We start from the raw sequence: 27,543 nt of genomic DNA, 5'->3' as shown, positions 1-27,543 counted from the left end.
TTTTCTTTTTTTAATTTTCCATTCAGATTTAGAAACATTTTTAGCTTGTGAGAGCTATAGCTTAGGATCAAAGTTATAACAAAAACAAAGTTATACAAAACAGATCGTTTCAAATGAGCTTCAGAGTGTTTAACAGGAACTTAACAGGAACTTAACAGAATTATGCAAACCTCAAAAATTAGGTAAATCCAAAAGCAGCTGAATGGAGTTTTTAAAAATGATTAAAAGAACTTACCTGAAGATCATTTTAAGACTTATTTTTTTGGCATTTGGGCCTTTCTTTTGATATGACGGTTAAGTATTGACAGAAAGTGAAGTGGGAGAGAGAATAGGACGGGATCGGTAAAAGTCCCCAATCTGGGACTCGAACTCAGGACGCCCGAAGCACAATGCGCTATATGTCTGCACGCTGCCCATGAGACTACTGTCGCAGACTACCTAAGAATATGTTTTATTAAATATAACATTTTTGTCATAATTTTTTGTCATGAAGGATGCATTAAAATGTTAGTTATTTAAGAAAAGTCTGGGTCTCTCTGTATCGCTCAGGCTGCGCTGCAGTGTCTATTCTCAGGTGCGATCCCACTACTGATCAGCACGGGGGCTTTGACCTGCTCCGTCTCTGACCTGGGCCGGTTCACCCCTCCTTAGACGACCTGGTGGACCCGAGCTCCCCCAGGAGCACCATATCGATACCGAACTTAGTGCGGACACCCGATCGACATAGTCCACTGCAGCCCAGAAGCCCTGAGCTCGAGCGATCCGCCAGCCTCAGCCTCCCAGTAGCTTGGATTACAGGCTCCACCACTGAACCCGGCGAGAGCCAAGAGTCTCAGCGCTGCTGCTCAACCTGCTGCTCACTGCGCCCTCTAGTGCAGATAAACGCAACACTACACTCACATTAACTGCTGAGCAGAGCCAACTAGTTAGATATCTTTTTTACATTTCCAAAGCTTTAATCTCCAAACAGATGCGCTTTTTTTCAAATGTTTGAACATAAAGTAGGCTATATTTCTCCCCAGACCTGTTCACAGCCTATTCTCATTTATTTGGCTATTATTCAATTCAGTGTATCTTGGTTAACAAATTAATCATTAGCTGTACCTTTGAATTTTCTACAGGCTTGATTATGAAAAACGTTTTATCTATTAGCCTATATGTTTGTAAAGTAGCCATCTAAATTTCATGTGTGAAAAGGCCAAACAAAAATAATTTAATGTAATAATAGACTTATCTAACAATTAATCTAAGCCACAGTTATGTTATTTACCACAGTGTTTGTGTGTGAAATATCTTGAGGGCTACTTATGTGATGAAGCCCCTCAAAGTAGGCTAATTTGTGAGAGTAGGCCACCAAGGGCTGTGTTTTGTATTATTTTTGTACATTTGAAACATGCATTTTAGAGCCTCGTCCAAAATCTTAGCCTTATTTTCTTCATTCATGCGTGTCATTTCATTCAGCTCTGTCTAGACACACATACACATACAAAATCAAATACATCTATGCATAAAGACAACATGCATTAAAATATTTATATACATTTGCAAAAAAAAAGAAAAAAAAAAAAGAAGCAAAATAGCCTATAGCTGATTTTCAAACACTTGAAGTCCCTTATGCATCGTATCTCTTTTCATGTCTTCAAGTTGTTTGTTGTATTGTATTTATTTATTGCTGGCATGACCTGAAGCGAAGAACTTACACAGTGTTACACTTGTTGACATAAAGCTATTCCAGTTAATATAAACTAATAAAATAATTCACTCAGCAACAGCATTATGTCAACACCATTGATCATAAACACCACAACAAACAGAACAGTCATTTCTTGGGCATTTTTTAAGTGTTTTAAAACATGAGCAGAAAGTGTCTTCACAGTATGAAGCCCCACAAAAAGAGCAACTGGACCAGCGTCAACTATTGGCCAAACTCCACCAGGAGAGCACTGCAAAGATGCCTGGAAAGGTTGTCATACTATTAGTAGTGTAGTCTATTTTTTTTTATAAAGGTCAGGATTCGAAGACAGGCAGCAGAGATCAAGATCCAAGCTCGAAAGATGTACACTAAAACAGGAGGATGCATTAAAACATTGAATTGAGAAGTGCATAATAAACATATCTATAGAATAATAAAATATTGTTACATTTAAACCTTCTATTAAATGTGCATTAATAATGTAAAAATTTAAATCATAATAAAAAATTAATTTAAAACATTTGTAATTTATTTCAGTATGTAAGCTATTAAAAACAAGTCACATTGCGTAATGTATAAGGTAATAACATTTTCCGCACCTTGAATAAATATCTGCACAATCTGAATCATTTTTCAAATAAGTTTTTACCTTTTTTTAATGTTTTTTTTTTCATGGTAAAAATAGAATCATAACAGTCAAGCAGTTGAGATTTACAATTTTAAGTAGGCTATATCACTTAATGTGCTCATGTTGCAATAAGGAAATGATGCAATGTCCTGCACATCCTAAAGTCACCTTTGTGTTTATTACAGCTCTTCATACATTACAGATTGTTTCAAAGCAGCTTCACAATTTTAAACAGGAACGTAACAGAATCAAACTTCAAATCCAAAAGCAGCTGAGATTAAATGATGATTATTTAAGACTTTAACCTTGGGATAATTTTTTTTAACACTAACATTTTTGTCATATAAATTTTTGTTATAAAATTAAAAAGTTACTTAAGGAAAAAGTCTGGGTCTCTCTGTATCGCTCAGGCTGCGCTGCAGTGTCTATTCTCAGGTGCGATCCCACTACTGATCGGCACGGGGGCTTTGACCTGCTCCGTCTCCGACCTGGGCCGGTTCACCCCTCCTTAGACGACCTGGTGGTCCCGAGCTCCCCCAGGAGCACCATATCGATACCGAACTTAGTGCGGACACCCGATCGACATAGTCCACTGCAGCCCAGAAGCCCTGAGCTCAAGCGATCCGCCAGCCTCAGCCTCCCAGTAGCTTGGATTACAGGCTCCGCCACTGAACCCGGCGAGAGCCAAGAGTCTCAGCGCTGCTGCTCAACCTGCTGCTCACTGCGCCCTCTAGTGCAGATAAACGCAACACTACACTCACATTAGCTGCTGAGCAGAGCCAACTTCATAGTTTTTATATATCTTTGGTATATTTTCACAAGTATTTTTAAAATGTTTGAACATAATTTTAATCGACTGAAATCACAAAGAACTTTTCTCACCACATCTAACAGACTGTATAAGAACCACTCATCTTTTTCTGATTCAGTCAATGCATTTTACTCTCTAAAAAAGATTCGTAGTAGGGCACATTGTACTGTATTAATATGACTGTATTCATTTTCTGTGTTGATCTTTTTACAGGTGTTTCACCTGATTTTTATTTATTTATTTTCAGCGATTGGCTTACTGTCATTAACCAGCAGATGGCGCTATAGTTAAGGCCACAAAACGAAGTATCTCAGCTCAGCACTCACACCTCTTCAGCATTTTGGTCATTCGCCTTTATTTTAAGCTTTTCTGTCGTTGACAGTAGACTACATTTCCGTTTATATTTATATCGTCTCTTTGGAAGGTCATTTTTGCACCTCTTTAGCTGAAAGCGGCCCTGCCGATGGGCTCTTTGTAATATCAGCCTGCAGGGTTTTATCATAAATCCAGGAGATTATGTTTAAGACTCCCAGGCACCTTCCATGTGTCTGTCTTTCACTGTGTGTGAGTGTGTTTTCCACTGTCTGATTACCACAGACTCAAACTCTAATCTAAGAGAGTGAGTCTGTGGTAGGCAATTTACTCTGTTTCCGATTCTCTCACTCTCATTGTCTTGCCCATTTCTTATTATTTCTGTCAGATGTTCATTTCTTAATCTATATTAATGACAAGTTCACATTTAATAGCATGCACACCTGTCTCTTCCCCTCCCACCCCAAGACAGCTGAGAGGACACACACCCTATATCCTGGTGCGACTGAGAAGGTTAGGTGCATGTGTGTGTGTGTGTCTGTGTCTGTGTGTGATATATACTGTAGTTAGGAGATCTGTCTCAAACTTTTTCAATCTAAATACCTCCATCACCACCACAGCACCCTGTCAATCAAAACCCACAGGCTGAGCCCCACGATGGAAAGAGACTGTCATATCAAAGAGCAAATTTTGCTGTTGTATTCCTGAAATAAAACATTTGAAAAGTCAAAGTTCATTATCAAGCTATTTGTGTTGGATGGCATTTTGAACTAGCCAGATAAAAGATATGTGTGTCTTTGTGGTTTTGTGTAGCTACTTAGGGGGCAAAATAGTGTTTCATTCAAACAAGTAATTTACTATATTGTAAATAAAGTAATTTTAAGCAATTGTATTATTTTATTAAACAAAATAGTAAAGTTTTCTTATTGGGGTTTGGTGTGTTAGTCTTTAGTAATAAAATGTCCTCACAAATGTAGCTAAACGTGTCAGAAGCTTTGTGTGTGTGTGTGTGTGTGTGTGTGTGTGTGAAAGAGTACAACCACAAAGCTCTCGCTGCCCACATTATTTTCCCTTTGACTTTATATAAAAGAGACACTTTTCCTCAGTGTCTCTCATTCTCTCTTCTTTCTCTCTCTGTTTCTCTGCGTTCCATTCATAGTTCAGTGAGGAAGAATGAGGAGTGAATCTGTGCCATTCATTTCTGGTGAGTGTGACTGCAGCCCTCCAACACACACACACACACACACACACACACACACACACACATGCTTGTTTTTCTAGCACAGTGGGGATTTTCTACTGACTTCAGTTGTGTTTATACGGAGCTCAGGATGTTTTCTATATCTTAACCCTCACAGAATGCTTACTGTGTTTTGAAAATTTCATAAAAATGTAATTTAGTATCTTTCGTATCTTGGTATCAGAAAGCCATTTTCTTCTTGGAAACCTTTGGCTGCTTCTCACAATGTAGTTGATTTGTCCTTGTTGGGACATTAAATTAAAGAATATTCCGGGTTCAATACAAGCTCAATCAATGGCATATTGTTTATTAGCTCAAAAAATGTTTTCTTTTTCAAAAAGTGCCTCACTATAAAACATTACATCACAAAATTCGCCTGTATTTAACATGGAATATTTCTTTAAGGCCTCAGTGTTGGCAAAACCTGAGGCGCGCACACATACTGGGCATGCTAAAACCTGTTAGTAAACTAAAAAAAGCACCTGACACTGATGGTGGATTTTACTTGCCACAGAATCAGTTTCGCTGTCTGACAGACAATAGAAAAACCCCACTGACCTACATGCTGCGCACACACATTCAACAAAATCCACAGTCACACAAGCCCATTTGGCCTGTCAGTCTCTCTCTCACTAATGAAGAAGCTTCACGCTGTGTGTGTGTGTGTGTGTGTGTGTGTGTGTGTGTGTGTGTATGTGTGTGTGTAGTCCTGCAGTTGCTGCCGTCATTCAGGCAGAAAAGTGTGTGTGTATGTGAGAAAAGGGGGTGAGGAAGGGAGCACAGGCGTCATGCTCCATAAAGCCGCTGTGATAGTTTGAGCGTACTATTGCTTCCGACACACACTTCCAGCCGGACAGACATTCACATACTCCAGTACCGCCGTATCCCACTTGCTGCTGTGGATTTGGTATTGAGAGAGAGGACAGCATGCTAGCTGCCGAGGCCTCCAGGGGTGAGTTACTCCAATCTGATACAGCCAAAATGTGCTTTGAGCAAGGTATCCTGAGTGTCTGAATTTGATCTGCTGTAATGGGAAAAGGTAAAAGTTTATACATTAATAATTGTGTTTATGGCATTTGAGCAGGTTAAAAAGTTAAAACCACAGTCACACATAGTCAAATTCAAATTTAATATCAAATTTAAGGCTAAATATTTCTTATGCTCAAAGTATGATAGGATAGGATATGATAGGATAGGATAAGACAGGATAGGATATACCCGTAGGACACGATAGGATAGGATAGGATATGTAGGATGGTATATAGGATAGATTAGGATAGGATATGGTATGATAAGATAGGATATACCTGTAAAATACAAGAGGACAGGACAGGACAGGATAGGATAGGATGGGATAGGTAGGAGGAGATATAGGTTATGATAGGATAGGATGGGATATGGTATGATAGGATAAGATAATATAGGATATACCAGTAGAATACAACAGGACAGGATAGGATAGGTAGGATGGGATATAGGCTATGATAGGTTTGGATAGGACATGGTATGATAGGATAGGATATACCTGTAGGATACAACAGGATAAAATAGAATTAATAGGATAGGATGGGATGGGATATAAACAGAGCTGGGTAGATTACTTAAAAATTGTAATCCGTTACTGATTCCAGATTACATGACAAAAATTGTAGTCAGTAACATTATCCGTTACATTACACATTTTAGGTAATATAATCAGATTACTTTTGATTTAACTCATTTATAACATTGATTTAAATGGCATTATCTTGTACCATAATGATGTAAAAAATGCAAAGAGTAAGAAAACTTGTTCCATTCATTGTAGTTAACAACATAAAGTGCATTAAACATTATATTACATCAAGGTTTCCCAAACTAGGGTTCGTAAAAGAACTGCAGGGGGGTTGTGAGTTTAAAGAAAATCTGACAATTAATTAAATCATAAAATATTAAAATGAAAATAAATCATTTTAAAACAAACTCCCCTTCGAGGAAAGTCTCTTCGCTCGGCGGCCATATTTGCAACGTCCCGGGCAGCTCGCACAAGACCTAGGGTTAGGGTTAGAATGGGGGAATCCTGAAAACTCAAAAACTGCTTGCTGAACTCACAATTAAATAACATGTCAAATCAACAAAAAAAATCTGAAATTAAAAATGTTGTTTCTTATGCTAAATAGCATTTAAAATGCTTATTTTTCAGGCTAGACCAGGCAATGTGCATTCGGAGTAATAACGTGCTTATGACTGCTCATGTGCATTGGCTGATCTAGTCAGGTTTCTATTGGAATGGCTCTTTCTTTTAGAAGGTGGGACTATTCCTCAATATTGTGTGTTGCAGTTTCTCCTATTCATAAGTATAAGAGTGAACCGTCTTTGTATTTCTATAGACTTTGTTTTAAATACAGCACTTACTAAAAAAGATGAAATATTTTTATTTACCTGCATGCCATGTGATCATTACTCAACATCAAAGAAATCGTGGACATGCAAATGTGATACTTAATTATTAAAATAATATTTCTCAGGGATACTTAAAGCAAATATATTTGGTGAATAAGGTTTAGATGAAAAAAAGTTTTGGAATGCCTGCATTACATAACTAAGAAATAACGTGAATATGTGCATTTGGTTAATTATAATTAATACATGGTTAAAAAACCTACAGAGTAATAATTGAAATTTAATAATTGTGTTCATCAGTAGTTGATGCAATGTTGAAACCCTTCATAAACCTGAAATTATTTTTGTAAATCCAGTGTTCAAATGCTGTCGCCACCTGACTAATGACTAGTCTAAGTGTGAATGTCCACAAAACTGGGCTATATATACATATATAATATGTATATAATCGGTAGGCTATTTTAGAAAGGAAAATTTAAAAGATGAAAAAGAGAAATTAGGGAGAATCAATGAATTATGAATACGTTATTGCTATTGTTTGAATACTATGTAATCATGTAATCCATAAAAAAGTAACTTTAGTCTGATCACAAGTATTTTAAAATGTAACTTACTCTAATTACAAGTACTTCATTTTTGGAATCTGATTACGTAATCCAGATTACATGTAATCAGTTACTACCCAGCTCTGGATATAAAATATGATATATTAAGAGAGGACATGGCATTATAGGATAGGATAGGATAAGATAGGATACACCAGAATAAAATAGGATAGATGCAATGTTTGGGATAGGATATAATATGATAGGATCTAGTAAAATAGGACAGGGAGATATATATGATATGATAGGATTGGATAGGATGGGATATAGGACAGGACGGAATAGGATGAATATAAGACGGGACAGGATATGATATATATGATATGATGGGGTTGGATAGGATATATGATTGAACAGGGATCAATCTTTTTGTTTCATGTCTCAAATACGCTTCCAGGATCATATTTTCAATTATTAGTCGAGACCAGATGAAAATTGGACTCTGACTTGAGAGTGGCCTTTTCCAGACTTGAGTATTACAACACTGCTATCATATCTTATTCTACTGTATTCCATCCTATATCCCATCCTATCCTTTTCCAATTCTATCCTGTTCTGTCCCATTTTATCCTTATCTTATCTTATCCTATATCCAATCCAATCCCATCCTTATCTTACATTTAAGTTAAATTCCAAAATCCTTTTACAAATGGCCTGTTAATGAAGGGAATGATGGTCACTGGTCATGAATTTAGCCATTAATGATCATGTGATCCTGAGTGGCGCATTCTTGCTCTTTATTTTAAAAGGTGAGGTATTTTTTAATAAATTAGTAATTAAATACAAATAAACATAGATTTGATAAAGATATAATTAATATAAATTACACAAAATATAAATATAATGAAATGCAAAACAATACAATCTGTCACAAACAAGACCCTTCTGGGTGAGTAGAGCATAGCGATGCTCACTTTTGAATTAGGCAGATCTTTCTTGCAATCTTTGGAAATTTAAGTCATTTCAATTGTAGAAATTAGATTAAATTTAGATAAAATGGGGACCTGTGGTTAAATATATTGCTTCTCAAACTACTCTCCTAAGAAAAAGTCCCCAGTAATCTCACATATGTGTCCAGAGTTTCAGAAGGCTTCTCAACAATGTCTCAAAACTGTGCCAAGATGCCAAGGAATTTTAGAAGAAACAATGCTGATGCTTTGAAATGTAACCAAGTCTATGAAAGAGCAACACCTGAGCTACAATATTTCCACGCTGTCCTTGAATTATGATTGTATAAATGAAAACAAATTGAATTTATTGTGATCAGATTTGGTGATCAGATTTACGATCGGATGTTAATCATTACATTTGGTCATTCTTTTGAATTATGAAAACAAGGTCCTGTGCTCATTTTATAGAACTTGACCGGTTAAACATTGACATTGTTTTATCTATATATGTCTGTGCTTTCTGTGGTCTCAGACACAGACTGAGTCACGGCTCTTCACAGCCAGGCGTGGCTCACACACTCTCTCTCTCTCTCACACACACACACACACACACACACACACACACACACACGCACACACCTGTTTTCAGCCATATAAACAGGAATGTGTCACATGCAACCACACTCAGCAAATATTAATATTACTCAAGGCCATGGGGATTCCCACAGGCTTTGTTGAATAATCAGACCATTCCCTGTGGATATTCGGCAATACATATGTCAAAGTCAAAAGGTCATCCAATCAGAATGAACTGCAGAAGATATTAACTGAATTGATTCCCAACAGATGTGCTTGTGAAAGCCATATATTTTAAAAGTATTTAGGGGTGGTTTTCCCAAGTAATCTCTATTATGATTATGTTTGATATCTATAGTAATGTGCTGATAAAGCATGATTCATCTCAGCGTCATGGCCCGAGTTTAATCTCTATGTTTGCTGAAGTCATGTTTTCAGTCTAATTACATTTCACTGAAGAGTGTGGAGACAAATTCTGCATCTCAATGTATCAACTAAACAATAAAAGAAAAGATGTTTATGTGTCGTTTACACTGACAGCTATTTGCAGAAGAAATGTGACCAGAAATCATTCATTTTTAGAGGTGGCGACATGAGAGACAGGTGATATTTTATGTGCAAATGTGGCGTTATGGGTGACTGCCAATGGCAATTTAAACAGTGAAGCACTTGTGATGCCTGGCAAGATAGTCAAACAGGAATGCCTAGTTGTAACCAACAGTATAGTGACCTGGGGGCCTCCAGTGATTATTCAGTGTCAGTCAGGGTGTGATTTATAGGTCTATATATAGGAATATATTAATGTAGGCCTATATATTATAGGAATATATAGGCCTACATTTCAACATCATTATTAAATGTTTCAGTAACCTAACCATAACAATTAAGTTGCTAGTTAATCAAAACTATATCACAAAAAAAGTAGTATTTTGTTTAAAAATGCCGTTACGATCAGCGGTTATAGCTAACTGTGTGCACCGCAAAATATCAGTGTCACATAAGAAAAAACTCAAAATACTACCAGATATAACAAGTCAAGTACACTGGAAGTCACCGAATAATTCAGGCAATTCTGTGAACGCTCCTTTACAAATGGTCTATTTGAAGTACTATAAGACTATAAGAAGTACAGTATTTGAATTTCATAAAAAGATATATACATTTTCACAACTATAGCCACATTCATTATTTAAATAGTCCCAGGGTGATTTGTTTGTGAATGTAGGAAGTCATTTCCCCTAAAGTTCACACAGAAGTCCAATTGACAAGGTGCATTAACTAATCCCATTCCACCCATTTCCCAGATTTCGAGGTAATGTAGTTAGTCTCACTCTCAATGTCGCAACTCTATACCACATAAAACCGTGTTTGCAGAAGTGAGAAAGACATCTGAGTAGAAAACGCCACACTACCATAGAAAAGTATCACATCGACACGTCTGTGATGTATTAAACAAACTTGATCATGTCTAGACTACGAAAAAGGTAACTTCGTCAGAATTATATCGCTTAATAAAATATTGAAACGAACACTAGTGAGTAAATGCTCTAGTAATTCATTTATTTCTTACTCATAAACGTGATGTCAAATACGTTACAGAGGCTGTTGTATTGTGACAGATGTATCTGTGTGAGATATGTGCCCTTGTGAGAGATTGACTTACCTGTTGTGTTCTCACTTGCACGGAAGTGCATATAAAGGTAGGGCAGGTAAGCGCACGCGCTGAGTCTGTCTGTCCAGGTGAGCTCAGACCTGCTCGCGCTTACATGCTCGCATCCCGCGTTTGCTTGCTTGAGAATATGAACTTTATTTTTTCTCCTGTGATCAGAAACCGTGAGGACTAATGGGGATTGTTTCACTCTACATTGTCCTTCACTTCTGGCTCGGCACTGTCGGAGGTAAGACTGAAGAAATTTTCATCAATCACACAAATACAGAACATACGTGCAGTTTCGTTGCTCATTCAGCTTTTAATTCCGGCTTTTAAACGATCAATCATTTACAGCATTATGAAGGCAAAAATTTACACGGTTTTTTTATTTATTTTTTTAACTCACTTACTTTTAAATATTTTAAATTAAACTATATTTGTTTTGAAAATTAAATCATTTTGAACATCTGCATCAATATGACAAAACCTATTTAGATTATGCAAATATGTCATTTTAAATCTAAGGCGATAGTTTCTCTTATTTACTTTTACATTTTTTTTTTTTTTAATATTACGCTTCATCTCATGTGTTTTCATGAGAACTGTAGCTATGTACATAGAGTAAAATTCTTGTTAGTGACGCATGATTATGTAATTACTCATTATGTGAGGATATTAATCACCTTCAAATGTTACATGCAGATCTTGAAACTTGGTACATTAAACACAAAGGAACAAACTCATCCTGACATCACAAGACAACAAGTTAGGCCTACTAAACATGACAAGAAAATTAACATTAAAAATAATACATATAAAAATGCTACTATTCATGCCCCAGTGCATGCTGGGAAGAAAGCAATTGGGACTGAACCACAAACCCATTTTCTTTTTCTAGTGTAAGCATTTTTGCACTCACAAATGCGTCAGTCTATCTCATCTGCTATTTATTGGTTTCACCTAAAAAGACCTAGGCATAAATTGTAATAGAATAGAACCTGTGCAAGTGATGAAAACCAACAACTTGATTTAAGATTCATTTTTAGTGTAAATTTAGTCTACTTGCTGCTTAGACTACTTTTTGGCAGAGAGCAAAAATATCAGCTGACTCTCTATGGTTATGATGTTGCGTGAGAAACTTTGTTGCATTTAGAAAAGCAAACCGCATCCACAAACCACGCTGTGCTGTGCTGTGTTGTGTCTAGGGACGTGTTCTCAATTTAACGCTCTCTCCTGTGACGAGTGTCTGCAGCTGGGGCCAGAGTGCGCCTGGTGCACACTACAGGTAACAACTGCTTTTGCTTTCAAAATGTTTCAGAATGCAGTGAACAAACTCTTCTTGAAGGGATAGTTCACTCCAAAAAAGGAAGTATTATACTAGTACAGTACAATATACTGCAACAATGGTAGTAAATGATTCTTCACATCCTCTTTTTAATTGAAAAATAGCCATTAGGAAGGCGCTATAGGGCACACACACGAAAGTCCAACTTGTGCTAAAGTGGAACTATATACTTCAGGTACACTTTAAATATCTTGCATTCAAAGACCGATATTATACAGAGATCATACAATAGTGATATTAAAACACATTTTAGGCATAATATTAAGAAATGTGCATTGTGCAATAAAGAAGTACTCCAAATAAAGTTTAATTATAATTTTATATCAGTAAGTCTTAAGTGATATGTCAATAAATAAGTTAATGGTTTTGAAGTATACTAATTAAATAAATGTATTAAATTATGGCATAGGATTTTTTTGGGGGGACACTGAAAAATAGCAAAGGTGCTTTTGTACCATCTTTTACTCTGAAATTTCTAGTAAATTTCACAACGTGATATTTGGAAGCAAAAAGACTAAAAAAAAAAGTATATTCATGTACAACATACTGCAATAATATTTGTTTTATTACCTTACTAATTTAGAAATAATGTTTACATTGTGAAGAGTCAAATCACAATAATATAATATATATATATATAATCTGTTTATAATATATCTATAAATTTTAGTTTAACTGTCTTAGTTAATTATATCGTTATGCAACAAAAAATTGGTAAAGTGTTACCAAAAATAATTAAATTGATTGTTTATCCAGAATTTCACCGACTTCTTCTCTATCGACGAGAGATGCGACACACCCGAGGCTCTTCTTCAGAAGGGATGCTCCGGCGAATTCGTGGAGTTCCCCATAACGAACGTCAAAATATTGAAGGATCAAGGCTTAGGAAAGAGCACCGGCCACACTAACGTTTCGTACATCGCACCACAGAAGATGCGCCTCCAGCTTAGACCAGGTAAAAAAATGGGTGACACAGATTTGAAAATCAAAGAAATGTCTCTCTACCCACAGCTGCTCCTCTTCTCAGGTGAGGTACTTCCCCTGACGGTTAGATTAGAAAGATTTAGTCATTCAGAGACAGAAAACCAACTACAAACAAACTACACAATGTCTACTGGTGCCGAAGATCACTCTGACCTAGAAAACATTTGTACCACACTGGAATCTCAGAATGTAAACTTGTGCCATTTTGAGCTTCGTTTGTCATTTTTCTTCCACAGGAAGTCAGCTGACCTTTCAGATTCAAGTGCAGCAACCGGAGGACCATCCGGTGGACATTTATTACCTGATGGACCTGTCAGCGTCTATGTATGATGATCTAAATATGATCAAAGACTTAGGCTCGACGCTCTCAAAAGAGATGTCTAAGCTTACCAGCAAATTCAGACTAGGATTCGGTTCCTTTGTGGAGAAACCAGTTCTGCCTTTTATCAAGATAACACGCGAAGAGTTGGCCAATCCCTGCAGGTGATTCCCATTATACACCAGCTTAGCCAGATCTGAGTGGTCTGCCAGCATAAACCCAAGAAGTAAGATGAATGAGACATCAATGGGGGAAAGTGTGATTTAATTTCAACCGATCATGTTTATGACCACTGAGTTACGTCACAAGACATCATCGTCCATTTAGAAGTGAGTGATGAACCTTTTCAGACAATAGAAACCCATTTTTAATCACGTTTCTCTTTTGCAGGAGTGTTGATTTTGAATGTCTCCCCACATTTGGATACCGACACCTTCTGCCGTTAACAAGCAGTACTGACAAGTTCAATGAGATCATTTCAAAGCAGCAGGTATCGGCGAACATCGACTTGCCAGAGTGCGGTTTTGACGCCATCATGCAGGCAGCGGTGTGCGGGGTGAGTCGGTTTCTCTATAAATGCTTCGCTTTTATGGAGAGAACACAATTTTTTTTTCAACTTCTGGCAATGTCACTGTCAACTCAGGACAGGATTGGCTGGCGGAACGATTCCATGAAGCTGTTGGTGTTCGTGAGCGATGCAGATTCTCATTTTGGGATGGATAGTAAAATGTCCGGCATCGTTGTCCCCAATGATGGAGAGTGTCACTTGGATGACAATAATGAGTATTCCATGACTGCCCATCTGGTAAGGTGAAGTCTGCAGCTTCAGTTCCTGAGGAATCAGGAAATTTGGATCACTTAAAGGAATATTCCATGTTACAATGTCTAGAAATTAACCTCTGTAGTCATTGTCCATTTGAAACAAATTAGGCTGGGAGGGACAGATGTAGTTTTTGGAAACACATATTTTCAGTATTTCATCGGCTGAACGATCGACACCAAGATAATACCAAGAATAGTAAAGTTGAACAGATATATATATATATATATATATCACTTAAGGCCTTGTTTTCATTTGGATAAAATTAAATGTGGTGTTAAGCTGACGAAGGTGGCATTGATGGCACTAGAAAAAAAGAAAAAAGGAAAAGTGATACATTTACAAGTATGCGTTTACATCAGTATACATTTTGGTAGTTGACAAAATAATTTTGGGAAGTTATTACTGTATTATTACTGTAAATGCTTTCACAAAAAGATGCACTTCATTTTCTAATTATATATATATATATATATACAGTCATTGTTAAATTGGTAAATATGATCAAAGAAGGCTGTGAAAATTAATCTGCATTGTTAATCCTTTTGATCTTTTATTTAAAACATTCACAAACATCTAGCCTTTCATTGGATAAGAATTTAAAATGGGGGGAAATATCATTATGAAATAAATGTTTTTCTCTAATACATGTTGGCCACAATTAACGGCACCCTTTTATTCAATACTTTTTGAAACCTCCATTTGCCAGTTTAACAGCTCTAAATGTTCTCCTATAATGCCTGATGAGGTTAGAGAACACCTGACAAGAGATCAGAGACCATAACTTCATCCAGAATCACTCCAGACCCTTTAGATTCCCAGCTCCATGTTGGTGCTTCTTCTCTTCAGTTCACTCATTTTCTACAGGGTTCAGGTCAGAGGACTGGAATGGCCAGTAGAAGCTTGGTTTTATGCTCAGTGACCCATTTTTGTGTTGTTTTTGAGGTTTGTGTTTGGATTATTGTACGGTTGGAAGATCCAAACATGGCCCATTATAAGATTTCTAACAGAGTCAGTCACTTATTGATTTTTTATCTGTTGGTATTTGATAGAATCCATGATGCCATGTGTCTAAACAAGATGTCCAGGACCTCCAGCAGAAATATAGGCCCACAACATCAAAAATACAGCAGTATATTTCATTGTACACATGGGGTACTTTTTATCCCTGTGTTCACCAAACCCATCTTGAGTGTTTGCTGCTAAAAAGCTCATTTTTTAGTTTCATCTGACCATAGAAGCCAGTCCCATTTGAAGTTCCAGTCGTGTCTGATAACTGAATATGCTGGAGTTTGTTTTTGGATGAGCGAGGAGAATTATTCTTGAAACCCTCCCAAACAACATGTGGTGATGTAGGTGCTGTTTGACTATTTTTTTTTTAAGGTTTTCTGACCCCGAGACTCAACTATTTTCTGCAATTCTCCAGCTGTGGTCCTTGGAGAGTCTTTAGCCACTCAAACTCTCCTTCTCACCGTGCATTAGGATGATATAGACACACATGTGCTCTTCCAGGCAGTTTGCTAATATTTTATGTTGATTGGAAATTCTTAATTATTGCCCTGATGGTGGAAATGGGAATTTTCACTGCTCTAGCTCTTTTCTTAAAGCCACTTCACTAATTTGTGAAGCTCAATTATCTTTTGCTGCACATCAGAAATATATTCTTTGGTTTTTCTCATTGTGATGGATGATTAAGGGAATTTGGGCTTTGTTTTCCCTCCTATTTATATTTCTGTGAAACAGGAAGCCATGGCTGGATAATTTCATGTTCATAATCACCCTGGAGTGTTCACAATTGTGAATATGAATGGGAATATACTTAAGAGATATTTTACTCATAAGAATTTCCAACGTGTATTTGAGAAAAACATTTATTTCAGAATGATATTTCCCCCCATTTTAAATTCTTATTATCCAATGAAAGGTTAGATTTTTCTGAATTTTTAAAATAAAAGATCAAAAGGATTAATAATGCAGATTAATTTTCACAGCCTTCTTTGATCATATTTACCAAGGGTGCCGATATTTTTGGCCATGACTATAAATATATATATATATATATATACGGTATATGTGTGTGTGTGTGTGTGTGTGTGTGTATACAATATATATATATATATATATATATATAATTTTTTTTGACGCTCAAATGAAAATGAAGTGTATATTTTAGTGAAAGCATTTACAGTAATAATTCTGAGTATTATTGTCAGATGTTATCAATGTAACTTATGTTGCATTTAATCTGGAATATTCCTTAACAATGTATTTATTTTGAGTTCTTGTTTAATTACTATATTTTAAACCTAAATTAATTGAATAATGCTTTTTTTTTGTATGTAATGTAGGTATGTCCTGTCTCATGCAGTATTTTTTGTGAATTTGTTGTCTGACTGAGTGTCTTGTTTTTGGTACTTTTCTCATCTGTATGTAGGAGTACCCAACATTGGGGCAGCTTGTGGACAAACTGGTTGAAAACAATATCCTCCTTATATTCGCTGTGACTGACAATCAGAGGCAGAACTATGAGGTGAGAAAAGAATAAGGGATTTTCACTCTCATGTTTATTCATTTTAGGCCACAATGAGGCAAACAAAAAGGCATGTGTTTTTCTGCGTGTGTGGAACCTGAGAGGACCTGAAGGAAGATATATCAGTGTGTGAATAGACTGCATGAATCACTAGTGTATTCAGTTCTCTTTACAACATGTTCAAACACAGTCTTTATCACATCACCCAGACCGACCTCTCATGACACAAATATTTTATGTTTTCTGAGTTCTCCTTTTCTTTCGTCTTCCCTCCCTTTCTCCATATCGCTCTCCCACATCTCAAATTCTGTGGCTGCTCTCCAGGAGTTTGCAGTTGATATTTAACCACCTTCTTCTGCCTTTCTGATAGAATTATGCGAGTCTGATTCCTGGTGCTACTGTGGGGGTGTTGGCATCCGATTCAAGGAACATTCTGGAGCTCATCATGACCTCATATAAGGTACAGTTAGTCTTCACAAGACTCAGTGTATCAAGGGTAATGTGAGAGTGTTCCTGGACGGTTCAAGGAAATAATGGCCCTATTACGCCAACATGCACACATTTGATGATCATGCATGTGTTTTTTTATGCTTTGCAAACTTTAGTGTTTGAATTTCTGTGGTCTTTTGAATGTTTTGCAAATTTGGCTTATTTAAGAAAATGTTATTTTGCAGGCTGATATAGATGAGGTTTCTTAAAATTGTGACTGATTTAGTGATTAGTTCAAATGGGTTGAGCTTTTGAATTCTATCTGTAAAATTCAAAAAATATAATAAATGAAGAATAAAAATATGATAGATAGATAGATAGATAGATAGATAGATAGATACAGGTGCATCTCAATAAATTAGAATGTGGTGGAAAAGTTCATTTATTTCAGTAATTCAACTCAAATTGTGAAACTTGTGTATTAAATAAATTCAATGCACACAGACTGAAGTAGTTTAAGTCTTTGGTTTTTTTTAATTGTGATGATTTTGGCTCACATTTAACAAAAACCCACCAATTCACTATCTCAACAAATTCTCTAAACTACTACCAACAGTCTATGTGCATTGAATTTGTTTAATACACTAGTTTCACAATTTGAGTTGAATTACTGAAGTAAATAAAATTTTCCACGACATTCTAATTTATTGAGATGCACCTGTAGATAGATAGATAGATACAATTATATTTTTATTTTTCATGTATTATATTTGTTTGTTAATCATTGAGGAAACACAAAAAAGCAGAAAACCAATTATTTATAAGTTGCCTAAATTCCTTAGTAAAAAAGTTATGTATTTAACATACATTTATTTCATACTAAGTGTAGTTCAAATCTATTAACATATTTACTGACATATCGCTCGAGACTTATTGATATAAAAATTATAATTAAACTTTATTTGGAGTACTGCTTGTGCACAATGCACTTTTCTTAATATTAAGCTTAATGTGTTTTAATGTCACCACTGATGAAGATTGTGTGATTTTTGAATAATATTGGTCTTTAAATGCAAGATATTTAAAGTGTACCTGAAGTACACTTGCAGTAGTTCCACTCTAGCACAATCAGATATACTTAAGTTGGACATCAGCACTACTTCCACCCAATTAAAGTGCATTAAGTACAAAATTAGTTGTTCCGGTTTAGATTATTTTTACAGTATATTAGTATACTAAAAGTACAATTGCAGGGTATTTTATTAAGTTTATAAATATGTAAAGGTATTTGTAGTATACTTAGCATGAAATAAATGTGTTTCAAATACATTTTAGTATATTTATATGCATCTTATCTGTTCAGTGTTTCCCTTCCCTTTAACCCCCTCTGCTCATGAGAATCGTCGTCTTCACAGAGCGTGTCTGCACTCGTTCTATGGCTGTTGTTTGATCTCTTCATCTCCGTTCTCCATCCCCCATTCTCTCTTACCTCTGCCTGCTCTCTAATTTTCATCACACCCCTCCAGAAACGACCTGAGCGTTGCACATCCCACCCTACCTGACACAGCTCCACTATGGAGGTGTAAAGTCTGTGAAGTGTAAAGTCTGTGACAAACCTCAGTAAATAAGCTAGAATAGACTATTTGATTTGAAATTGACAGTCTAATGTCGCTCTGAGCATTTTGGCACCTGGCGGCGTGCTCGTATTGCATTGCATATATCATGATTATATCATGATATAGTAATTTTTGCATTAACATGAATGACAGACAGCAAGAATATTAGAATGCTGTCACTTTAAGAGCTGCCGGATCCAATATACTGTTACACATGCTTTCTTTGTCAGCTGTTTGCTTTCACTTAAGACCTAAATTGTTTACAAGAATGCTTGCAAAGACAGGCATTTTGACACATACAAGTGTGTTTATTTAACCATTAAGGCCTATAAAGCAGCAAATTGTTCAATACTCCTGCTCTATGAGCACTGTCTTGACAGCTCTCAGAAACAGCACATGCTTATAGCGAAATGAGTTCTCTTTTGCTTCTAATTTCATTTTAGAAAATGATCAGCCTCTTCACTGGGGTCCTGATCACCCTGTCAAGGTTTATTTTGTGGTAATGACTGGCTCGAAGGAAAGTTTTTACATTAAAACATTACAAAAATGATACTCTTCCCACATTAACGGACTGTTTGTGTCTGTTGTTTGATTGACAGGAACTGAGGTCAGAGATCGATCTGGAGGTGCTGGGCAACACTGAGGATCTGCAGCTTTCCTTCACAGCACTCTGTCAGGACGGGACCATCATCACCGGACATAAAAACTGCTCCAATGTCAAAGCTGGTGATGTGGTCAGTTCTTCATTCAAACTTACCATACAGTAATGCTTCCCTAGTAGATTAAAAGACGACTGAAAAAAAAAAAGAACAATGCCTGTCATGTGTCATACATCTGTTTGATGAAATAACAAACATGTCACATCATGTATGATTTATAATGCAATAATTGTAGTATTGATATAGTTTGTTGCTCTCATTGTGCTGACATGAGAGCATTTAAACAAGTGTTTAAATAAGTCAAACTTCTTGACATTTACAAACAAACAAACCTCGCCGAACAAGTTGAACACGTTTTGAAAATATTTGCGCAATATGTTGCGAAATATGTCCTGTGAAAATGACTTCGTACACATTTTTTAAAATCTTTTCTCACTCAGGTATCTTTTAATGTTACAATCGAGTTAAAAGGCTGTCTTGCCGGTCCACGGCAGTTTTCCTTGCGACCGGTGGGTTTCCAAGATGCCCTGGAGATCGAACTGGAGTCTCAGTGTGTGTGTGACTGTCATCAAACCCCCGAAGCGAACAGCACCTACTGCAGCCGAGGGCGTGGGGCGCTGGAGTGTGGCGCCTGCGTGTGCGATCCAGGCTTCGTGGGGCCGAAGTGTGAGTGCACAGAGGGCCAAGAACAAATCAGTGACTGCAGGTGAGAACAAGCGTCATGGAGAGTTTCCTGCGAGGCACGCAGACATACTTTAATGTAAGATTATGTGTGTGACAGGGCACATGAAGGTGCGGAGATGTGCAGCGGCTTGGGCGAGTGTTTCTGTGGACAGTGTGTGTGCCACCCGTCCAGTTTCGGACATGTGTATGGGCCGTACTGCGAGTGCGACGACTTTTCCTGCCTCAGGTTCAGAGGAGAGCTTTGCGGAGGTCAGTACCCAGTGTAACTCTTTGAGTGGAGGGAAAGAAAGCGCTGACACAGTGGGAAGGATATTTGATCTGTGGAATGTTAATGAAAGAATAACATGCTGATAATTGCCAAAACAGTTGCTGTACCCGGGAGGACACGGGCGGAAGGGTTTAATGCAGGCCGTCTCATGTTTATATATATTTGCATATCAGTGCAAGTGTGCTATTAGGTTTTTATATTTACTTTAGGCCTGTCAATTTAAGGTGATTATCACAATTATTATGTGTGATAAATTATTTAAAAAAATTAATTATGAAATTAATAAAATAATCCTGTATAAGGAATTTTCTTACCATTGGAACATTCATGTTTGAAGCCTTTGTCTAGCTTAAAAGTGTAAGGTTAAATTATGCTAATGAAGTTAAGGTAAATGCTGTTTTCAGCAGATACCGGTCATTGATTGTTATTTGGATGAATCAGCATATCATGTGATTAATAACACACTTATGAACTTATAAAACTGATTTATTATTAATAATGAAATGTTAAATTTTTTTTGTTTTTTATTTTAATATCTCACATGCTCACCAATGCTGCAATATTTGATCATAAATACAGTAAAAACTGTAATAGTGTGAAATATTATTAGTTTATTCCTGTGATGCAAATTGGAATTTTCAGCATCATTATTCCAGTCTTTAGTGTCACATGATCCTTCAGAAATCATTCTGATATGCTGATTTGCTGCTCAATTATTATTATTAATCTATATATTTCTGTGGAAACTGTGATAAATATTTTTCAGGATTGAGCAGAAAGTAAAAAAAAAAAAGCATTTAATTAAAATTGAAATCTTTTGTGTTATAAATATCTTTGTCACATTTGATCAATGTAATGCTTCCATACTGAATTAAAGTATTAATTTCTTTTAAAAGAATATCGTTGTATATACAGTATATATCATTTATGCTTGTTTGTGTAGGTCACGGGGAATGTGCCTGTGGCGAGTGTGTGTGTCACAGCGGTTGGATGGGAGAGTTCTGTAACTGCAGCACCAGCAACAGCTCATGCATGTCTCCGGATGGTTCCATCTGCAGCGGACGGGGCAAGTGTGTGTGTGGGAAGTGCGAGTGCACCGTTCCCGGAGCCTCAGGAGAGTGGTGCCAAAGGTGCCCAACCTGTGGAGATATCTGTAGCTTGCCCAGGTAAAGACATGCATGTCTATCTGTGACTGAAACTGAGTTTCATAATGAAAATGCAGCATTGAAAGCCAATTGTTTTGGCTACAGTCTGGTTTGAATCATTGTCTGATTTTTTTGTAATAAGCAGTTCAAGAAATTGTGATTTAAATGATGTGTGAATTAAAATAATTTCATTATTTAAATAGCCTAATTAGAAGAATATTTTTTTATTTTTTTATGTGATTTTTTTATCATTAATACATGTAAGTATTTTTGAAAATTAGTTTCTTATCGCTTGTTTTAAATGGACCTCTGGTTTTCGGCTTTCAGAGAAATTTTCCTCATGACTATTGTGTTTGTGTGTGTGTGTGTGTGTGTGTGTGTGTGTGTGGGCAGCTCTGTGTGTTTTTATGACTCGTCTTGTCCACTCATTTCCAGAGGACATATATGAGCACCAAAAGGCATGTGGCAGCTCTGCAGTATTGCATTTCCTTCCCACTAAAGGTCCTGTCACCCTGCGGGTCATTTGACTCTGTGATAGAGCGATACAGAGAGAATGAGACTGAAAGTTAGAGAGTGCATCTCTGGGAAAAACACTCACAAAGAACACAAAACAAAGCTTCCTCTAGAGACGAACTCTCTGTGGGGTCGACAGGATTTATATTTTTTTTATGTTGTCTTTGTGTCCCGCAGGTCTTGTGTGGAGTGTCACCTCAAAGCTAAGGACCCGCTGGACGAGTGTGCCTTGAAGTGCAACTCCCTACATGCCACTGTCAGCAATTCCACAGGTCAGAATCCATTGTTTTGTTCTTTGCAGTGTCCGTTTATCAGTGGTCACATGGTCAGTACGGTAGTTGTTTGTTAGGCAGAAATGTTTCATTTAATGTACGCCTTTTTAAAGGAACAGTATAGCTAAAAATTAAGAAAATTAAATAAAAAATTGGTAACACTTTAGAATAGGGAACAATTATTCACTATTAACTATGACTTTTCCCTCAATAAATTCCTAATTTGCAGCTTATTAATAGTTAGTAAGGTAGTTGTTAAGTTTTGGGTATTGGGTAGGGGTCATGGGTCATGAAGAATAAGGCATTAATATGTGCTTAATTGCTACTAATAAATGGCTAATATTTTAGCAATATGCATGCTAACAAGCAACTAGTTAAGAGACCATAAAATAAAGTGTTACCAAAAAATTCACCTCATGGCATTCTAAACCTGTATATTCCAAGTCTTCATAGTAAATTTTATGATACTTTGGCCCTGTCCCAAATGGCACCCTAAACCCTCACGGTCTTCCTCAGAGTTCGCACTTTCGTGACGTAATGCCGCTTTGACTGCCGGATAGAAGTCGGCAGGCTTGCGGGCTCAGCAGAAGTGCGGATCGAGGGTGCATAGTGGATAGTGTTATGGAGTCAATTTAATGCCGCATATATATGCAAAAGAAAATAAAGTTTTGCAAAAGAAAATGAAGTATTGCAAGAAGAAAATAAGTTTTGCAAAGAAAAATAAAGAATTGCAAAAGAATAAAAGAGTTATGTAAATGAAAAACGAAGTCGAGATGGATATGAAGCTTGAGTCTTAGACCTTTTTAATGATGTATAGTTTGTGAAGTTAATTGCATTCTTTTACATTAAAACTAGCAGTAACTCTGAACTAATGTAAACAAAGAGCGCTGTGCACAGGTTAAGAGATTTTAAACAAGCACTATTAATGCACATTTAGTTAACCAAATGAAACAGTACACATTTTAATGCTATAAAAGTGTGCACACATTGAGAGAAATAAACAGCAGATGTTCATATTAACAACTTCTTTAACTTGAGCAAACGCTGCTAATACACATACACATTTGTTAATAAAACGAAAGCATGCATGTTTTAAAGCTAGTGAATAAAAGGAAACGATCCGCCAGGCCTGTTGGACACGCCCCCGTCCCCTGACTCCACCCCCATGTCAAAACAGCGCCACAAAGTGAGACATTTACATTTATGCATTTAGCAGACGCTTTTATCCAAAGCGACTTACATTGCATTCAAGTTACAGTTTCTACATTTTATCAGCTCTTGCTTTCCCTGGGAATTGAACCCATGATCTTGACGTTGCTAGCGCCATGCTCTACTATTTGAGCTACAGGAAAGCTAATAGACGCGCAGAAACGTGAAGCGCAAAGGGGAAAACGGTATCGCAAGCTCAAACTTGACTGAAACGCAAAATAAAAGCTGAATTGCAAATAAATTAGTAGATATGGCCATGGAAAATATGTATTGCAAAATCATTGCTTTTGCTCTGTTTTATTTATATTTTGCAATTCTTTATTTTTGTTTGCAAAACTTATTTTCTTTTTGCAATACTTCATTTTCTTTTGCAATTCTTTATTTTTCTTTGCAAAACTTATTTTCTTCTTGCAATACTTCATTTTGTTTTGCAAAACTTTATTTTCTTTTGCATATATATGCGGCATTAAATTGACTCCATATAGTGTCGCTCGGGACACCCTACGGTCTCGTGGACTTAACGGACACACGCACGCAGCGGCCATTGTAAGTCCTCAAGACCGAAAGTGCACATGATGTGTGCCATTTGGGACAGGGCCTTTATGGCAATATTTCAACATTTAATCTATAAAATATACTCCTGTCTATTTTCATGTAGTACTTATTTTTTCAGCTACTAGTATCTATTCCATAAGGAAGCAGTACTTATTTGTGGGCTACTAGTGCTTATTCTTTAGATACTAGTACCTATTAAATACTACACTAGTACTTATTCATAACTTTTTTAATTGACCCTAGTACTTATTTATTAGAAACTAGTACTTATTAAATATATATTTGTACTTGTTTATTAGATACTAAGTCTTATTTCAGTTGTAACTAATAACTATTCTTTCATTACTAGTAACAATCAAATTTTTTGGTTTAGGTATTAGTAATTATTTTTAGATAGTGCCAATGATTAGATACTAGTACTTAATCATTACATATTAGTACTTATTACTTACTTGTACCTATTAAATAGATATTAGTATTTATTTATTACATGCTACTAATTATCCACTATATCTTAGTTCTTATTATTAGATACTGCCTGTAATAAGACTTTAACTGAACTAATAAAGACTAATAAAATAGCCGTGACAAGTATAATAAGACTTATTACTAGTAAGAATTACAAAAATATACTAGTGTCTACTGAATAAGTACTAGTACCTAACTATTAAATAGGTACTAGTATCTAATGAAAAGTAATAGTATTTAATAGTATCTTATGAATACTTACTAGTACTTTTTTAAAAGATACTAGTCACAATTGCAATACATACTAGTCAGAACTGAATAGTTAATATCTTAATGACAGATCCCCATAGAAGTCAATAGTAATCTTGTTACTAGTAACAGCAGAATAGTTACTAGTCACTATTGAAATAAGTACTAGTATCTAATAATAAGTACTAGTATCTAATGAATAAGAACTAGTATCTTTAAAAAGTTACTAGTACCTAAAGAATAAGTAGTACTAGCCAGTGAATAAGTGCAAGTACTTAATGGAATAGATACTAGTAACTAACAAAATAAGTACTGCTAGCTTGAAAATGGATACTATTAAGTTTTAAGGATTAAATGTTAAAAATGCTTGCCATGTACTTTCATGCTGATTTCTTCAAAAACCTCAAATCTGTCTTAATGTACTCTATCAGCTCATACAAAGCAGACATCCTTTAGATTGGCCCTCTTGACACTTCACAAAGGGAAGAATGCTACTTAGCTTGTTGTGTGGAGAGCCTATTGTTGGGGCCCATTGGGCTTCAAAACCCTTGAGTGTCTGTACAAGATCAGCCTATTATATGAACCCTGAGATCACAAGGCAACTGGTGCTGTGGAGGCTGGCTCTATACGCTCTCTGACTGGAAGACAATCAAAAGACACAAAACACTGTCTGTCTTTGATAAAGACACGAGAGGGACAAAGGAAAGAGCTATAAAGAGATTGAAGGGAATAAAAAAGACTGTTTTTGAGTGGGATAATATCATACATACACCACTTGGTATGTATATAGGGGAATTTGGTGAATATTAGAGTGATGAATAATTAATTTTAAGGTCAAAATGTAGTAAGGGATTTGATTTTGCCCATCGGTAGTCAACTGGAGAGTGAAAAGTGGTTCTTACAGGACGGGTGTTTGGAGAGGCGGAGTTTAAAAATTAGACATCTTGGTGATGTCATCAGAAAATAACATTTGTTTCGTTGTTTTAGAGGCGGACATAATACATTTTGATTAAAGGTTCAATATTTTTCACCTATTAATTCAAACTTTTGTTTACTTTTTTGAACATTCAAGACCACGTATTAAAAAATTAAAAAGGGTCAAATTTGTTTTCATGTTAAATAAACAAACACTCACACATATTGATATATATACACGTGTGTGTGTATATATATATATATATATATATATATATATATATATATATATATATATATATGCATGTGTGTGTGTATTAAAAGCATCTGCTGAATGCATAATGTAAATGTAATATATTTTTATTGTCAGATTTTGAGGAGAGTCGGGCAGCATTGTGCACCGTACAGAATGAGGACTACTGTCTACTGTCATTCAGCTTGGTGGACAGTGATCACGGCAGCATCATTTACAACCCCAAGCTTTATGGTGAGACTAATGACTAATTTTTTAAATGCATGAACATGTACATTTTAACTTGTACATTGTAGCATTATACATTAGAATAAAGTTCCATATAATTTTTTTAATTGTTTGTACATAACTCTCCTACAGACTGCCCTGAGCCGCCAAATGCACTGTTGATCGCTCTGGGCGTGTGCATGTCTGTCCTTGTTATTGGCATTACTCTCCTTGTGATCTGGAAGTTTCTTGTTTCTGTCCATGACCGGAAAGAGGTTGCCAAGTTTGAGGCAGAGAAGGCGAAAGCAAAATGGCAGTCGGTATGATAACATTGTCAAGAGAGCATTACAAAGAATTTTCTGTTCATTTGAATGTGTTAAAAGCCTAATATACTTTAAATAATTGTGTTTTTGTCCCTCTTTTATCCCCAGGGCACAAATCCTCTTTTCAGGAGCTCGACATCAACATTTAAAAATGTGACCTACAAAAGCGCAGGGCAGCAGAAGAGTGCTATTTCTTAGGGCTACTGACCAACTTTGTGTGTTAAAACACAAGATGCAGGCTTCTATTTACCAGGAGTGATTGCTTTTTTTTTTTTTTTTATGTTTTATTTTCTTGTACTGAACAAGAAAGAGTGAGTGTGTGTGTGTGTACAGGTTTATATATCCTAGTGGGGACTTAAACCTGGATACACACAGACTCATGGGGACTTGTGTCACAGTGGGGACCTAAATTGAGGTCCCCATGGGTACAAAAGCTTATAAATCGTACAGAATGAGTTTTTTTGAGAAAGTAAAAATGCAGAACGTTTCCTGTGACGGGTAGGTTTAGGTGTCGGGTTGGTGTAGGGCAATAGAAAATACGGTTTGTACAGTATAAAAACCATTACGCCTATGGAGAGTCCCTACAAGGATAGCTAACCAGATGTGTGTGTGTGTGTGTGTGTGTGTGTGTGTGTGTGTGTAACTGTGTGCTTGTAATCTGGGGGCAGGACTGTCAGATACTGGCAGGGAATTTATTTTAAAAACTGTAAATAATTTAAACAATGTGTTGTGCTGCTAAAAGTGCTAAAGGTACTGTTAAATCTGGGCAACACTGGATCTTCTTGTTTTACGTTTAGCGTTTCTTGTGGTTGTTACAGCAAAATGTAGTTATTTGTGACAGATGTTTGCGATTGGTTAGTTCAGGCTGAGCCTTTTTGTAATCAGATATGATTGCTGGATCAAATGTTAAAAAAAAGAAAAAGAAAAAAGTCTGTCTACTTGTGTTTTGTAATATATTTGATGGTTTTCCATAAAAAAAAATGTCGAGTTTC

At 36.2% G+C, this 27,543-nt stretch overlaps 1 protein-coding gene across 3 annotated transcripts; it reads left to right on the top strand.

Moving 5' to 3' along the window:
• Positions 1-4,398: 4,398 nt before the first annotated feature.
• itgb6 (integrin, beta 6) lies at positions 4,399-27,543 on the top strand. 3 transcript variants are annotated; one of them, XM_058791016.1, is made up of 18 exons: positions 4,399-4,648; positions 5,392-5,636; positions 10,966-11,035; positions 11,994-12,073; positions 12,890-13,088; positions 13,354-13,600; positions 13,827-13,992; positions 14,080-14,241; positions 16,691-16,786; positions 17,157-17,246; positions 19,431-19,565; positions 19,931-20,196; positions 20,272-20,423; positions 21,386-21,608; positions 22,278-22,372; positions 26,139-26,255; positions 26,382-26,548; positions 26,660-27,543. In XM_058791016.1, exons 3-18 carry the CDS (start codon positions 10,981-10,983, stop codon positions 26,747-26,749), a joined length of 2,340 nt encoding a protein of 779 aa, XP_058646999.1. In that variant the 5' UTR covers positions 4,399-4,648; positions 5,392-5,636; positions 10,966-10,980; the 3' UTR covers positions 26,750-27,543. The 3 variants fall into 3 exon arrangements, with proteins under 3 accessions (XP_058646999.1, XP_058647000.1, XP_058647001.1); XM_058791017.1 differs by lacking the exons at positions 4,399-4,648; positions 5,392-5,636 and adding an exon at positions 10,407-10,621; XM_058791018.1 differs by lacking the exons at positions 4,399-4,648; positions 5,392-5,636 and adding an exon at positions 10,861-10,877.

This window comes from Onychostoma macrolepis, chromosome 11 (genome assembly GCF_012432095.1).
Source record: "Onychostoma macrolepis isolate SWU-2019 chromosome 11, ASM1243209v1, whole genome shotgun sequence".
In the NCBI taxonomy this organism is placed as follows: domain Eukaryota; kingdom Metazoa; phylum Chordata; class Actinopteri; order Cypriniformes; family Cyprinidae; genus Onychostoma; species Onychostoma macrolepis.
This window is presented reverse-complemented; position numbering and strand designations above follow the sequence as displayed.